The sequence below is a fragment of the Triturus cristatus genome, chromosome 5_1, assembly GCF_964204655.1.
Source record: "Triturus cristatus chromosome 5_1, aTriCri1.1, whole genome shotgun sequence".
Taxonomy (NCBI): Eukaryota; Metazoa; Chordata; class Amphibia; order Caudata; family Salamandridae; genus Triturus; species Triturus cristatus.
Window position 1 is genome coordinate 319,396,246 of NC_140587.1, and position 17,093 is coordinate 319,413,338.

Below are 17,093 nucleotides of genomic sequence, written 5' to 3' on the forward strand. Positions count from 1 at the left end.
AGTCCACTTTGTCTAGCCAAGCTTGCTGGTGGTTAAGGCAAGAATTATCTTCCTCTTATTGAACTCTGAGGTACCTTTCTTTCCCCAAGATTATATTTTTAATAAGGATGAAATTCACGAACTAAACCTGGTAAGGAAGGTAGTCCCACTAATGCCTTTAGGTATTTAGCAGAGCTAGCAGGTAAATTGATCCTATTGAGGCTGGGCTTGTTCATTATGTCACACAGGCTACCCAAACTGAGATGTAGAATCCTCAAATAGTGCTGAACAAGTTGGTGAAGGCATGGCAAAATCTAAAATAAAACATGAACAATTAACACCAACTTTGAAAACACACCACTGAAAAACCCTGCCAACACCGGCACCTTACTGTACTCTCTCCTGAATCTTATGTCTCAGCTATTCTTTTCTCATCTGCTCGAAGAGTTCCAAACGAAGGAAGCTTAGGGGAAGGATTCACTCTGATGTGAGGCATTCTATGGAGCAGCTTGTGCAGTCTCCCAAGGCCCCACCAGAACCATGCCCAGTTCAGGAAGGATCTAGATTTTGTTTTGTTCATAGAATCTCATTTAACTCTTGCTAGGGTCATGACAGACTCCCAAAGCTTAATCCATGCTTAGAGCAATGGTCAGCATAGCATTTCTCACTATTGCACACTATTCCTTTGAGGTCGCACCTTAAAATGCGGTAACACATTTACTACAGTGTTAATCTCCCACTAGTTTCTTTTGACTTTTACATCAACGCCAGCATCTGGATCGTCCTTGTCCAGTTTAATATGGTCATACATATTAGTAAATTTCAACCAAGTATGAAGATCACATAGTTCTTACTGGCTGAGCTCCTTTGCTCACCCCCCTCATGACACATAATTCATTTCAAAGCCACCTGAAGATAGAGCCTTTCAAGAACTTAACAGAAGGTGTATTCTGGTTCTACTGAGCTTCACACACTGCTAAGCGCACTTCACACCATGCTTTGAGGTGCTGCTAACAATATGAACTGTACATCGCTCAGTTCTGCCTACAGATGTGTCTGCCATATACCAAATAACCGAAAAACAACATTGCACAGAATAGTAACTTTCAGACCTTGTAGAAATTTTCTAAGCAAAACATATTCAACAATTTGGGGGATCTCAAAATAAACGTTTGATGGAGAAAGTATAGAAAACACTGCACTCAAGTAACTTTAGAAAAGTATTTTTTTTTTTACATAAGACACTTACTATATTACTTCAGAGAATGAGATGAAGAGAGAAAAGTATTTTACAATATGTACATTTCTTAATTTACATAGTCTATTCTGCTCTATTAGACAAATATATAATTTGATATTTTTACAAATTAACATACACACACCTGGATTACTAAATTGGCTGTTGTACAGATGGTGAATTAGCGTATTTTGCTTTGCACGTGATCCATAGATCAGGTATAAAGTCACCGGTTGACTTTACAGATAAAGACAGACTCATATTTTCAGTGGTAATATTTCTGCATGATGATACATCAATAAAGAAATATTGTTTTATGTAAAAATAAAAACACACACACCATTAGTTGCGACCTGTGTTAGGTTCGCATTCCAATTTCTAGAGACTGCTCATCTTCACAAATTGCATGGTCCCCAAAACACTAGAGAGACTTGGATCATCTAATGACTCGAAACTGGCCTTTGGTTACTTTAATAATGGAAGCTGCAGTGACGCAGCTGCATCAGGCATGACCAGTGGCGTGTGGAACTCTTGATGAGCAACACCTGTTCACGTGGAGCTATCTCTGTCTGCGACTAGGACCCCTGAGGAATACTCTGGCGTTCCCTCATTTGTGACTGAACCCTGAAGTATAGAACACTGGGGAGCAGATTTACAAGCCCCTTGCGCCACTTTTGCGTCACTTTTAACATGGGAAATGTGACGCAAACGTGGCGCAAGGGGGCTTGTAAATATGCCCCCGAGTATTACCAGTGCGTTGTCGTCTTGAATCTTCTATTTCACCAGAGCCGCTTCTGTACAGAACATATAAAATAAAAACAATATTTACAGTACTTCAGTGCTTCAAAAATATTGCGGCTCGGAACTCTGTGCAGAAAGTGTGCCACCACATCTAAAAATTATATTTTGACAGGAGCAATACAGTTTTTTATTGATTCAAAAACGGAATGCTTACTTTTTGCATCTGGTAAACCCTGCATCTTACATCCGGAAAGATTACAAAACAAAAAAATAGCAAATATCATATTATGAAACATGACACAATCTTTTAGAAATGCTGGTATTATATCTCAAAATTATTCATTTCGATGAACTTTCCTTCGTTTTAATCAGTGAGAAGGACACATTAAGTGCATTCCTTAGCTTATGGCAAGCAAGTATTGCTTCCCTTCGCCAACTTTCTTGAATTAGGAGGTCACAGGGGGTTTGTTGCTGGAATGAAGATCTGCCGAATACAGGACCAGAGTCCCCTGTGGAAACTAACTTATGATTTAGTCAGAGCAACTCACTCTGGAGAAACTGATTATTGCACAGTAGGTAAAACACAGTCATAGCGTGCAGGGCATAACACAGGTCATGTCAAGTAACTGTGAAGTGACATTCAGATTTCCCAAGTGGGGGCTCGATTTGATCACTTGTACTTCGTTTGAGTCCAAGTAGTCTAAAGAGTTTTGGAGTGAAGAGGTGTCTATTGGATTTAGTTGGTGTCCTTTTAAACTTGTTTTTGCGCTAGAAATGAGCAGTAAGGTGTTAAAACCCCTCAAATGCCACAAATGTACCAAATTATCACTGTTGGCATCTGGGCAACTGGAATTTCCACCATAGTTAATGAAAGTTTGTCATACAGAGATAATAACTCAGCCCTATGTAAAAAAATATTTGCATTGTACAAAAATATAGAGTAACATTTTATAAGAGTTTAGAAAAGGGTGAACAAATGATTGATAAATCACAAGCTGTTGCAGTCTTTTCTCTGTTTGTTAAACAATTGAACAAGCGCCTCTGTTCAAACAACTGTGTAAGCAACTACTTCATTCTTGGCAAAGTCATTTTCTGACCACAGATAACTGAAAGCAGGTTCTGGGAAAAGCTGTCCTTTGTGTTGTTTTACATTCAAATCACCATCCGTGGTGGGCAGTCTCTTCAACTGAGATGACTGACAGGCCTAAGCGCTTCATACATCAATGGATCCACAGTTGTACCAGTTCCTGCACATTCACTTCTGCAGACCACTGAACATTGGCTGGGGCCTGTACGAGAAGGCATTTTCCTGAGGGCAGTTAGTGTGGCAGGCACAGGTGGTGATCATCATCATCGGGCGTTTGATGACCTTGCCGCGTGGGCACTGGAACTCAATCTGCGCTGTCTTCGTGGTGTGGGGTGTGCAGCAGCGCCCATCGCTACAGACCCCACAGAACTTGGGCTTGTACGCATGGATGCTGGTGCAGTTCTTGTACTCAAAGTGGATGGGATTCAGAGACTTCTTGGTTCGCTGGCATTTCTTTCCTTTCTAAAAGAAAAATACAGAGAAGCATTGGCAAAGATTATTACTTTATACACTACGCTGTTGACACATCAGTACCATACGTTCCCACAATAGTAATTTTCATAAAATAAGATGGAAGGAAAATAGAGTCACCATGGGGACCAAACTAAGGGCCTCATTTACAAGGCCCTAGCGGCACTTCTGAGCCGCGTGAGTATAATTTTTTGATGCTCTGGTGGCGCAATGTGCCACAGCATACTTGCAAAGTGAGTTTACGTGGCTTTTCATGGCCTTGTAAATATGTGCCCCTTTCACGCAGAACACTGCATGAAAGGGGCGTTCCATGGGTGTTGCTGTGAGTGTTCCCACACAACACCAATGAAATCTGAAGCGTTCCAGGTTTACGAGGAATCGTTTACCTGTGAATGCATCAGATTTTAACGCCACACCAGGGGTGGTGTTAGGAAGGCGCAACGAGGAGAAATATCCTTATTTCTCCTTTCTATGTGTGCAGCATTCTGCAATACAAATAGAAGGAGGAAATCGCCTCCAATAATTGATTTTGTGCAGAAAGGTGTCCCTTCCTGCACAAAATCGATTGACCCCACAACGCAGCATGGTGCAAGGGTGCCTGTGTGTTGCTAGGCTGCTTTTTAGGTCTCGCCTGAGCCACCGCACATGCGCTGCCCTGCGAGGCTTCTAGTAAGGACTTCCAACGCTATTGGCCTTTGCGTGCTTCTTTCTAAGAAAGACAGCATGCAATTGGCTAAAGGCGGGTGCATGTCCCACCTTCTCTCTCCCCTGGCCTAGGGAGCTCGGGAGCGAGCAGCAACCCCACACTGGGCCTGCTGCGTTCCTTAAATTCTTTGCAGTGCGCGCGCGAACCACTCGCTGGCTTTTTTAAAAATTCCTTTTAACGTGCGCACCACTTCCACCACTTATTTTTTTTCAACTTACGTGAGGCTGTCACGGCAGTGGCTGTCCTGGTGGTGTTCGCTGGCCCCTCCTTGTGGCGCTTTAACCCCTTCCATGCGGGGCGGATTCCCCCGCTGTGCTGACCGTTACCTGCGCGGGCGTGGTCATGACGGAACGGTTCCGTCATGAGCACAGCTCAACCGACGCTCATGACGGAACCGTTCCGTCATGAGCGTCGAAGGGGTTAAGCAGTGTGTCCTCGTGGGACGGCCGAGGTGTCTGGGATCCCCGGCACTGTCTGCACGTTTCCACCCTCTGTCTGTCTGAGACAGGGTTTCTTAGAAAGCAGAGGGAGCTGGGAACTCGGCACACTTTAGGGAGTATCACATTGCGCGGAAACAGGGGAGTGGGTGATGTGAGTTTTATGCTCAGTGCAGAGGGTTTGTTAGGCTCACGGTTTTCAGTTGTTTCCTGATTTTGTAGGCGGCTGAGAATTATAAATGCCCGTAGAGCGCCCCACAGACGGTCTGTCGGGCTGAGATACTGTGAACTTGGTAATGCGTGGAAAGCCGCAGATGGTGTTCAAGTGCATGTGGTGACTGGTTGGTATGGGTGTCCAGCATGTTGGTTCCGTGGCCCCTGGATGCAGTTTGTGCTTGGACTGTAAACGCCCGGTACAGGGCGGTGTGAGGGAGGGACTGGCTCACTTGTTTGGAATACACTGCTCCCGGTGCGAACTCGTAGACAAGGTGCTCTCGATGTACGTGTGCGCGTAGAAAAGGCGCTTCTAGTGCACGCAAGTAGAAATTGCTCCCTGTGATGTGCAGGCCTTCATTATTTCCCCTCTCTCAGGTGTACATTGCCTACAATCTGTGACGTACATAGAAGTAAATTGCTTTTACCCTATGACGTAAAGAGGGGTACATTACTTTCGGTTTGTGAGTCTAAGGGGTCTTACATTCTGGGGGTTTTCTCTCGGGGACATTTGCACATTTCCGTTCCTGGGGCTGGCATGCCGGCCACGGTGATCCTTGGATGGAAAAATCAGTGATGGTCATCCCCACCCTAAATAGGGCAGTGTGGCCATCGCTGTGACTCATCCATCCCGTTGTTGATGGCTGGGGTTCTGCTGTTAGAAACCCTGAAGTTCCCCCAACTCTTAATGAGGTGGGTGCAAGCGAGTTTGGTGAGGTGAGAACACCACCACTTTATGACAGTGCTCCTGTGCCTGAAGTACAAAAGAGACCCTAACTATTTAAACTTGCCTGGGTGCCTTATTGTGCATAAACGATATTGAGCATCTATGTATACTGTGAGTTACAACAGAAAAATACAAATCAAAGATGCAGCTGATAGGGGTATAACCAGTGCAAATGCTCTGGTATTTAAGGTAAGGTGGCATGTTGACACGTAACACATCACCGCTTCTGCTCCTACACCTGTCACTCTGTCAATGGAACACTTTCTACTCATTGGAGCAATCTAGTTTTCCTTTCTTAGTGGCACACTAGTGGGCTCCCTTGCCTACCCTCGCTTGAGGGACAGTAATGAATGAATGAATGAATGAATGAATGAATGAATAAATGATTAATGAATGAATGAACGGACGATGTATCTCTAAATAAAATACATGATCACCTGGCATAAAAACAAGAATTCTTTGTTTGGGGGTCTGAATTTTTCTACATTGACCACTGTCTGCGTCTCAAGACACCAACATATACTGAGCACCTTGAGCCCAATTCACAAAGATTTTGCTGTGAGTAGGTATGACGTGCTCTTGTAGAACTTCTAGCTTACTAATGAATGTTAGGTTAAGCCAGCAGTACTCCAGGAGTAAGCGACAAGATATCCTTTCTGAGTCAGTTTCAATGGGAAGTGCTCTGCATACAAGCATTCTATGAGAGTATTGATCAGCAGGCAGTGGGCCGTGCAGACTTCCTGGATCCCCAGTCCCTTCCATGTGACTTTTCCACCTACCTTAGCAGTCTGCTTTCGATTCTCTTTCTGACAGGGTCGCACGATGCAGAGGCGATGCTGCTTGACCATGTCGCACCTAGGGTTCCTGTTCGTCACCCTGCTGGACATCCCCATTCCACAGCTCTTGGAGCAAGCACTCCACTCTGTTGTCTGTTCGATGCAGTTCAAGCCTGCATCAGAGGCATCAATCCCCAGCGTGGCCTCCTGCCTGTAGGCTGCAAGATTACAACATTAAGTAGATACAGCAACAAATGGTGAAACACACAAACTGATTGGACATGTAAGTCTACCAGCATGCATACTTGCACATGAGCAGGCTGTTATACTCAAATCTGTTATTAGTAATAATGTTTCAGCATTAGGACAATAACGTATACTATTAGCCACAAAACTGAAGGCTTTATTTATGAGCCCTTGGCGCCGCCGTTGCATAACTTTTTGCGACGCTGCGGCGGTGTAAAATATGCGCCACACTGCGTCATATTTACAAAGTTAGTACAGGAAACGGTGGGAAACCCAATGCACCCTTGGAGGTTTAGGTAATCAAAATATTAAAAGGTAAGTATGCCTACAAGGGATTTTCTGACTTATACACAATTTGGCATTCAATATGCTGACAATTATGGCAAGCTTTATCTAGTACCTTACATTTAATTATTTAGAAATTCAATTAACTCATTTCAATTAGAGTAAATCTACTACAAATAATCTTACACAGGTATATATGTTTCAAAAAAGTGAATTTATAGTGAAAATCTTTTTCAAAGGGTACAAAAAAATAGTACAAAAATCTGTATAAAACAATACATAGCAACTGAGGATTTCCAAATGATTTGATGTTACAAACACCTCATTGTTACTATCTGCAATCAGAGACAGCAGCATGTCATTGAAGCTAAGCCCAGACAGTATCGAGACTCATGCTAGATTCTGACACAGTGGTGCTCCAGGATGACACCGGGAGGTTCATAATTTACTGAATCAACCTGCATGATTTGCTGTGGAGTAATGGTTGCCAATGAGCAGCCCTTTCCCTGAATTCAAATAGACAGATTTTAAGGGACACAACTACAAAGTGAAACTGTTCGTGTAATTTCCTGAGGGTCATTCAATACTTGATTCTAACATCCTGAAGATGGTCTAGCTGATGTCTACACCATATAGACCGAAACGTCGACAATCACACCTACTTTTGTTCTGAACCATTTGTCTTAAGGATATGTTTTCTGTTTGACCACTCACATTTTCCTGTTATTGTTTGAAAGAGGTGCTTACAGTAGTAACAATGAGGAGTTTGTAACATCTCATCATTTGGAAATCTGCAGTTAAAGAAGTGTTAAGAAGTGTAATTATCTGATGATGAAATAAATGCTTCCTTCTTCCTTCTCCTTTCTGTCAACGTGTAAAACAGAAGGAAAAGGCGAGATACTGAAAATGTTTGTTGTACATTAAACTACTGTATAATAAAGTGAGTGTCAGTTATGTGAAATTCAGTGAGGAAGGGCCTGAAAGAAATTATTTTGAGGTAATAATGGTTGGTGATTTGTGTTTCACTATGTGATTGTGGACTAATGAAATGGTTGAAACAAAAATAAATTGACAACAGCAAATAGAGCATCACAATTATCAGCAGATAAGTGTCAACTCTTGATGCCCCACAGAGGTTGATGGACGCCAGAGGTGAAGGACCACTTGGCTGCATTTGATACAATGGACCACACAATCCTATTTGAAGGACTGCACAACATTGGGCTCAGAGGAACGGTTTTGATCTGGTATAAATCATTTTTATATACTAGAACACATATACATTTTTCCTTTCTGATAAAAAAAATTTTTTTTATGGTGTTCCACAAGGATCAATTGCATTTCTGTTGCTTTTTAACATTTAGATGTGCCCTCTGGCCTCTTTACTGCGCCATCTGGGTCTGAAGAATTTGTTATATGTGGATGTTATGCAGTTGATTTTTTAACTTTCCCCAGACATAAACCGATGTAACCTTCTAACTATGAGGCTTGAGACACCCAGATTGTGGATGTCTATGAATTATTCAAAATTCCCCCGTAGCAAAACTGAAATACTTTTTTAAAACAACATTTGTTGAGTATTTCATAGCATCTTACATGTCATTTTATGCAGTGCCTTACAAGACTTTCAACATTACAGTGATCCTCCTATCTATAGTCAATCATGGTGTCAGACGAGCAGGTATGTAAGAGAAACACACTATCCATAGCATTCTTATATCCCCTAAGATACCTGGTGGGAAGCCCCGTCTATTTTCCCATAGAGCTATAAGTCCTGCTAGCTGCATCTTTCTGTGTCATAACCTCTTATCTGTGTAGAACAGAGCTACTACCTAACTCCCTCACCTCCCCCCTCCCTGCCCCTAGGCGTGCCTTAGCATGATGCTACTCTATGGGTTTTACCCTATGCGGGTTTTATTTCGAAGGTTTATTAGCTACTGGTCTATCAATAGCCCTGTTGAGGCAGTATATTCGTGAAGCAAAACTGAAACACTTCTACATCACCTAGGATCAGTATGACCGACTTGAAATGGGCAGCCATAATGGGCCAACCTCCAGCGCTTTCTTCCTCAAATCGCGGTTTACGAATCTACCTAGATTCCAGTCTTAATCTTACTATTTACTAATTAAAAAACACAGTAATAAACACTTTAAAAGCAGTCAACAGCATAGAACATCTTCAAGCGGGGGTGCTCTATGCACATCTGTATTGGGCATGGGAGTTCAGCTAAGACTGTTTAGTAGAAACCAGGACATTATGGGGAAATGAGATGGAAACTTGTAACTGGGACAGTACTAGTATTCATACTTAGCTTTGCCATGTTTATACTGCGCTTGTTTACAATATATGGGGCAATGTGGGGCAGGGAGATACAGGGAGAAAAAGGGATTTACCCAAGATATCACTAGGTATTGGTTATGGGGCAAAGCCAGGGAGAGAACCTTAGTGTTCATCTTAGCCTGGTAACCAAATCACCATATTGTTAGAAAGTAAATGGTATGGACTGTGTCTAAGAATCGATGGTTGCACCTGATATCCACCTTTGAGAAGAAACAAACATTTTGCAGCACTTCATATATAAACTCTATTTACTGCTACTTTGATTGGTGCTTTTAGATAATGTTCAATTTCCAGAGTCAGCCATTTTGTAAATATCATGCAAAACATGCTCATAAAATATGAGACAGGTACATACACCACATGAGGATCCTAAAAGAAATGTGTTGTCTTACCTGCCATTGCAAAGCCTCCCAGATCCACTCCTGTCTTGTCACACACCCATTTGTCGCAACATTCTCCAGGCACCTGCACCTTTCTGGGGAAGGGACAGTCAGGGCCCGGAAGCAACAGGTCCTGGTTGCAGCGGGGTACACACCCAATCTGCCCATCCTGGCACGTGCACTGGTATTTGCAGCTGGGCTGGAAAGTTTCACCACTTTGGTAAATCACACCATCAAACACACAGTTGTCTCCATCGAGCACTGAGGAATGAAAAAGGGTAGATTATATATTAGCTGGTTTTTAATTAGTAAGAACAATGTAATCCAGGCTGCTGTTATGGTATGCATAGACTTTAAGATGGTGCACAAATATGGTTCATAGTCATTCTTGGTTATACCTAAGAATTGTTTTTGAGCAATCAACTAAGATACTAATCACCATCGCATCAATATGTCCAATTCACCCTGCAGAAAATTATATTTTCCTTCGTTCATACCTACTTCGGTCCAGTCTGCTGCACGATGGCAGATGGGAACTGAGAAGGTAGGAAAAGATGCTCTTGACTACAGAAGGTATCCCCTACTACCATGATGGTGTGGATTTGCATTTCACTAGTTAGGGTCTGTCAATCCCTATTTTATGAAATAGGTAGGAACTCTCTCTCTTTCCTCAAATGTCTTGTGTACGAATGTGTATGTGTAATAATGAGATAGGAATCCTTTACAGCCTTGTGAAAACCTTTGACCCCCTTTGCTATTTGTTCAGGCTGACATATGCTGGCACTCAGAAAGATGTATTGAGGCATAGTTTCATGATGCATCCCAGGTTAGTTATTTTAATCTTACCCTTGGTACCCTCAGTAAGTAGAAACACTGTTGGGTTTACCTTGACGTAATTATAATAAAATCTGGCTCCCTGTTCGTGTCCAGTAAGCTCTTACAAAGAATTCCCTCAAGAAGAGGTTGAGTCTGCCCTGTTGGTACCATCTTACCAGGATGGGGTATGGTTTTGGATATTGAAGCATGCCACAAAACGTGGATGAGGTGTCCACATCCAGAAAATATTGGTTTCAAACGGAGTCTTGGAATGTGATAATCATTCATTGAGTCTTCGCACCTTAAATATTGACAATGTGTTACCATCTTGCATAAAACAGCACATCAGAGGCTCTGGCTCATTTTTACATCTGGTGAAGCCAAACTCTTGTGTTCAATACACAGGGTGTGTGCGTTGGGTCAGCCCCTTCAAACTAATGGCTTACATGGCTGAGTCCCCTTAGGCCATCGACTTGAGACATTGCCAATCACAGTTTGAATCACACCACAGAAGATTTTTATTCTCACACTTATGCTATTGGTTGCTTGGTGTTATTCTTCTGCCCCCAGGAAGTGCTTCTATTCCAATGCATGAGGAACTATATTACATCTGAAAAGTACACTCAATCATGACACTTTTTGTCACATTTAATTATTTGTCTCATACGCATGTTAAAATCAAAAAGGTGTCCTTTTTAGGTCGAGCATTCGAGACCTATTGTAGATACTTTAGAATATACTTATATGTGTATGTATTTTGTGGGCTCTGGAGATCAGCCCTAGGACTTGTCTGCTTTCGCTTAGGGACTTTTTTTTCTGTTCAACTGCCTCTATTTAACTGTCTTGATAGAAAACGACCAGTAGTGGTCAGTAAAATACCAGAATCACTTTAGCATTCTCTAGATGCCAGTCCATTGAAATTGCATTTCACGAGCAACCATGAACAATAATATTTTTTTCAAATTTTGTATTTTCAGTGATATGACCACCGAAGGCCCTGAATTTATTTTTAAAAACAGAGCTTTGGACTATACCATTTCCAGCTGAAAGGTAATATTTCTCTCCATGTGTTCCCATACCTGGTGTGTCACGCAGTTTGGTGCTTACTTTCCCTCCATGTTAAAGAACAGTAGATGTTTCAGCACCCAGGCTAATGTGCTGCATAGCTAAATACATATAAGGTCTCAAAGGCGAGACCGATTGCATTGCAAATGCTTGTTTGTTATTGTTTTCACTGCAAGACACATCGGTTCATGTTATGCCAAGAACATTTGGTAGGGATTCATAGGGCCATTCCTCTTATAGTCTTCATTAGGAGAATGACCTGGCATCTCTAGCAACGATATTCATCAAAAGCCACTGATAAGATTGAGCATGTCTAGCTGCGCCCCAGCTCCTCCAGCCGGATTGCAGCTGAAATACAAATTCAGCGCACCCACTGTCTTTGGCAAAGCTAATAGGCCTGACTTATGACTTGAAAATATAAATCAAATCTATTAGCTTTGCCAGTGCTTTTTAAAACTGGGCCCAATCGTTACATTCACCCAAGCGGTCCAATGACAATGTTGCGTTGACTATGGCCATTAACTGACGTTCTCAACACAATTGTGTATGGTGAATGTGAATATGGAATGCCTACTACTCGTGGGAACAGTGGTAGATTTGTAAACCGGCCTCAAGGGTGAATGTATGAATACTGTGCAGATTACAAGGGCAAAATGTGTAGTGCATGGTGGGACTGGCCACAGACCTCTCAGGCAAGCTTCCCTGGGTGACTGATCAGAGACGTTTTAAGGCATGGGCAAAGTGGGCTCTGGCCCAGGGTCCCCAGCCTTTCAGGGGGCCCCTGATAGTTACAGCTCCGCTCTGCAGGGTCTTGTCCTGGTGACCTTAACTAATTCTAAACAGATTGTTCTAGATATCGTTTTCCTTTAATTAATTGTTAATGTGGGTGATGTGTGAGAATATATTACAAACAATTTCCAGAAGAATGTGTTTATGTTTCATGCAACATCCATAGATCAAAACATGGCCTCATGTGTAAGAAATGGGAGGGTGTCACAGAGATTATTCACAGTAATATTAGTGACCTGCTGCTGTGTTACAATATTGAAAACACACGTCACTATCTCTGAATATTAGATGTTAACACATTAAGAACTTGGACAAGTGTGTCAGTGCGCTGTCAGTGACCTAGTCAAAGTGGGCATGAAAGAGCTGAAATTGAATCATAAATTCAAAGCTGTTCCTAACAGAGGGCCCCAAAATATGTTTGTCCCAGGGCCCCCAAAATACTTAAAATGTCCCTGTGCCTGATTGGAGAGTATCTGAGCATTTTGAATGAATGTAGCAGTTCCCAAATGAAGAGTCACCGAATGTGTGACTGAGAATAGGAAAATGTGTAGATCTCCTGGACGAAAGCCTTTATAATGAGTGATTGTAGTTCAGATCTTTTGGACAAACGAGTAAATGAGGAGTGACTGGCGCTCAGATCTTCCGGAAAATTGAGTGAAAGAGGATCCATGACTTCAGTAAAGGAGGGTTGTTGGGCGTGTATGCCTCCTGGAAGAATACCTGAACGAGGAGTGCTCCTACAGCAATGCCTGAGTGAAGAGAGATTGGTGTTCAGGTCTGCTGGATGAGTGGGTGAATGAGGATGCATGGTGTGCGGATCTCCTACAGCAATGCCTGAGTGAAGAGAGATTGGGGTTCAGGTCTGCTGGATGAGTGGGTGAATGAGGATGCATGGTGTGCGGATCTCCTACAGCAATGCCTGAGTGAAGAGAGATTGGGGTGCAGGTCTGCTGGATGAGTGGGTGAATGAGGATGCATGGTGTGCGGATCTCCTACAGCAATGCCTGAGTGAAGAGAGATTGGGGTTCAGGTCTGCTGGATGAGTGGGTGAATATGCACTATGTGCAGATCTCCTACACTAATGCCCGAAGAGAAGTGATTGTTGTCCAGGTCTCCTGGATGAGTGGATGAATGAGGATGCACCGTGTGCGGATCTCCTACAGTAATGCCTGAAAGAGGAGTGATTGGTGTCCAGGTCTCCTGGATGAGTGGATGAATGAGGATGCACCATGTTCGGATCTCCTACAGTAATGCTTGAAAGAGGAGTGATTGGTGGCCAGGTCTCCTGGATGAGTGGATGAATGAGGATGCACCGTGTGCGGATCTCCTACAGTAATGCTTGAAAGAGGAGTGATTGGTGGCCAGGTCTCCTGGATGAGTGGATGAATGAGGATGCACCATGTTCGGATCTCCTACAGTAATGCTTGAAAGAGGAGTGATTGGTGTCCAGGTCTCCTGGATGAGTGGATGAATGAGGATGCACCGTGTGCGGATCTCCTACAGTAATGCCTGAAAGAGGAGTGATTGGTGTCCAGGTCTCCTGGATGAGTGGATGAATGAGGATGCACCGTGTGCGGATCTCCTACAGTAATGCCTGAAAGAGGAGTGATTGGTGTCCAGGTCTCCTGGATGAGTGGATGAATGAGGATGCACCATGTGCGGATCTCCTACAGTAATGCCTGAAAGAGGAGTGATTGGTGTCCAGGTCTCCTGGATGAGTGGATGAATGAGGATGCACGGTGTGCGGATCTCCTACAGTAATGCTTGAAAGAGGAGTGATTGGTGTCCAGGTCTCCTGGGTGAGTGGATGAATGAGGATGCACCGTGTGCGGATCTCCTACAGTAATGCCTGAAAGAGGAGCGATTGGTGTCCAGGTCTCCTGGATGAGTGGATGAATGAGGATGCACCGTGTGCGGATCTCCTACAGTAATGCCTGAAAGAGGAGTGATTGGTGTCCAGGTCTCCTGGATGAGTGGATGAATGAGGATGCACCGTGTGCGGATCTCCTACAGTAATGCCTGAAAGAGGAGTGATTGGTGTCCAGGTCTCCTGGATGAGTGGATGAATGAGGATGCACCATGTGTGGATCTCATACAGTAATCCCTGAATGAGGAGTGGTTGGTTTGTACTCTTCTGAGTGAATGCCTTGTTGTGGGGTGTGGCTGCTGTGCAGAACTAGTGGATGAGTGTCTGAATGAGGAGTTAATGGTGTGGGTTATGTTCCGATCTCCTGGATGAATATTTGAATAAGAGATGCTTCTTGCGCATCTCTACTGGCTGCGTATCAGAATGAGGCATGACAGGTGAGCAGATCTTCTGGATGAGTGAATAAATATCTAGCAATGGTTTTTCGAGCACAGACAATAAAATCATTGAAAAGTGCAGTATTCACATATAATATGCAATTAACAGGAGCACCGATTAATACAGAGTGCACGTCAGCATAAAACATTTTAGAAAGTGGAACACTCAAATTGAAAGTTCAAGTCGTTAATGTCAAAATTATAATGAGTAAACCCAGTAAAAAAACAAAAGTCACAAATTAACCAAATGTGGTGGGCGTTCCATAAGGGGATTCCAAAGCTCCTGTGACAGGCAATGCAGATTTCCAGATGAATACTGTGAATACACATCGCATGGCAGACCCCATGCTCAGCTAATTTGTATCCAATATATTGTGTGCGCGTGGGCCGCACCAAACTCCAGTAAGACACGTCACTTATTCAAACGAGCACCGTTAGCACACAGTAGCCACAACAGTTCATTAAAAGTGACAAACCGTTTGGGATACCAGTTTAATAAACACGATGACAATACACTCCTGCACGGAAAGACTGAAGCTGGAATCTTCTGACTGAGTGTGTGAATGAGCAGTAAGAAATGGGTGTGCAGAGCCCCTGGATGAGTGCATGGACCAGTCACTGCGTGCAGAACTCCTGGAGGAGTAAATGGATGAGGTGTGGCTGTCTGTAGATTTCCTGGGAGAATGTCTGAATGAAATGAGTAGTGTTAGGTGTGCATTTCTGATGGCTGAATGGATGAATGAATGAGGAGCGCTTTTCTGGGAGAGTGCTTGAATGAACTGAGAGTGCCGGGCGTGCAGATCTCGTGCATGAGGTGGCGTGACTGTTGAGTGTGTCTCATGGATGAGTGAATGTATGGCTGTTGTAGAGATGCTCTGAATGAATGCATGAATGAGGATTGCCCCCTTCATAAGTGGCGCTCACAAGACGCTCTCTTACCCATGCAGGTGCCCTGTCCCGAGGCGGGCTGGGCGCTGTGGTCACAGTAGAGCCCGCTCTCCTCGTGGCACGGGTGCACCTCGGAGCAGCTCTCCCCGGCCTGGCGGGCGCACACCGGGCAGCAGGCGCATCCGTCCAACACCACGGGCACCCCGGGCGCGCAGCCCAGGCTCTCCTCGTCCTCAGCGGGGCAGGGCCCACACTGTGCGGGGCAACGCTCCCCCTCCGCCTGCAGGGTGGGACGACAGGGACATGATCAGCCTATGAGCTTTCCTTACAGAGCGATGCAATGTTCATCTTCCATTCATTCATTCATTCATTCATTCATTCATATTCATTCTGGCGACAGAAACCCGAGGGAGCAGAGAGGGAATTTCCTGGGACAGAGAGCTGAACCTTTAGGAGTATGCAATGCCCATCTACCCTCGGATGCGCCACTCACACCGGACATCCTGTCTTGTTATGTCAGGGGCTAGAACTGCTGGATCCGGCAGGATAAACTAACGCAGATCCCTGAAGTGTCACCCAACCACCTTCTTCCGGCAGAAGCTACTGGAGTCTGCGGACTACTACTATTCATAGTTGATTGCCTTGAACGGCGCCCTCGGGACAGCACTTCCTAGCACTGCAAAATTACTAATTTTGCACACAGACACACATGCGCGCGCGCAGGGACACATACTGAGTAAAACACATAGGCGCAGGGGCCCCAAAGGGTGCTGCCGCATTCCGGGGTTGCCATATACAAATGTACCTAGTCTTTATTCCAACTCATACCTCTCCCTTCCACCATCCTACACTTCCCGTCTGTCTATCTCACGTTCATCTCGACTTTCTGAACCCTTGGCACTGTTTTGGTACCTTTCTTTCTACTTTCTCCTTTTTCTGCCTTTCTCTCTCTCGATCCGGGTCAAACTCTGATGAAAAATAAGTCCAGGTCTAATGCTTTTAGAGGGAGAGTATCAGGGCGTCTGAGGAGAACCAGGTACTCTAAATAGAGAGCAGCTTTTACACATCGCACGCACGCACGGACACACGCACACGCGTTATACACGCTTCTTCGACTGAGGATGGCACCAGCCGCGGCTTGCACACTTGCCTCTCTGAGCAGGAAGAGAAGGAGAAGGGCCAGGCACTGCTTCATCGCCACGCACTGCATGTCGTGTCTTCTTCCGGCGGAGACGGGACTGGCTGCAGCTCTTCCTTACTCCTGTAAGATGTCTCTCCCTCGCGCTCTCGGCCATTATATGGGGCATCCTCAGGACCACAACAACCCCGGCTCCCTCCCAACTGGCTGCTCGAAGGAGACGGGGGGATGGGCCAGGCGGGGGGCTGGGCCTGAACCCACTCCTCCCGCTCCCCACTCGCGTGTCTTGGGCCTCGGCCAGCGTCATACCTGCATGCCAGCCCGGTGTGGTCCTTAGGCCCAGGGCCAGTCTCTGCTGACAGGAACCCGCCAGGAATGTGCGCGCGGAAGGGGCACCGAACAAGGCCAGACTCTTTCAACGAGACCAGTCTGCAACATGGGAAACTATTTTGTTTTTGTCGAACGTT

The 17,093-nt window shown here is 44.6% G+C and overlaps 1 protein-coding gene across 1 annotated transcript; it reads right to left on the reverse strand.

The window, feature by feature from the left end:
• Positions 1-2,115: 2,115 nt before the first annotated feature.
• Positions 2,116-16,826, reverse strand: CCN3 (cellular communication network factor 3). Its single transcript, XM_085605058.1, has 5 exons — positions 16,639-16,826; positions 15,540-15,768; positions 9,639-9,887; positions 6,378-6,592; positions 2,116-3,506 (listed from the first exon to the last, which is right to left on the reverse strand). The coding sequence occupies exons 1-5, from the start codon at positions 16,696-16,698 to the stop codon at positions 3,213-3,215; spliced, it is 1,047 nt and encodes a 348-aa protein (XP_085461184.1). The 5' UTR covers positions 16,699-16,826; the 3' UTR covers positions 2,116-3,212.
• Positions 16,827-17,093: the final 267 nt, after the last annotated feature.

Excerpts from the sequence above, each read along its gene's own strand:
- CCN3 (XM_085605058.1), bottom strand. The coding sequence starts at position 16,698 with ATGCAGTGCGTGGCGATGAAGCAGTGCCTGGCCCTTCTCCTTCTCTTC. Across the intron at positions 15,769-16,638 it reads TTCTCTTCCTGCTCAGAGAG|GCGGAGGGGGAGCGTTGCCC; the intron begins GCAAGTGTGCAA and ends CCCACCCTGCAG. Across the intron at positions 9,888-15,539 it reads GGGACAGGGCACCTGCATGG|TGCTCGATGGAGACAACTGT; the intron begins GTAAGAGAGCGT and ends TTCATTCCTCAG.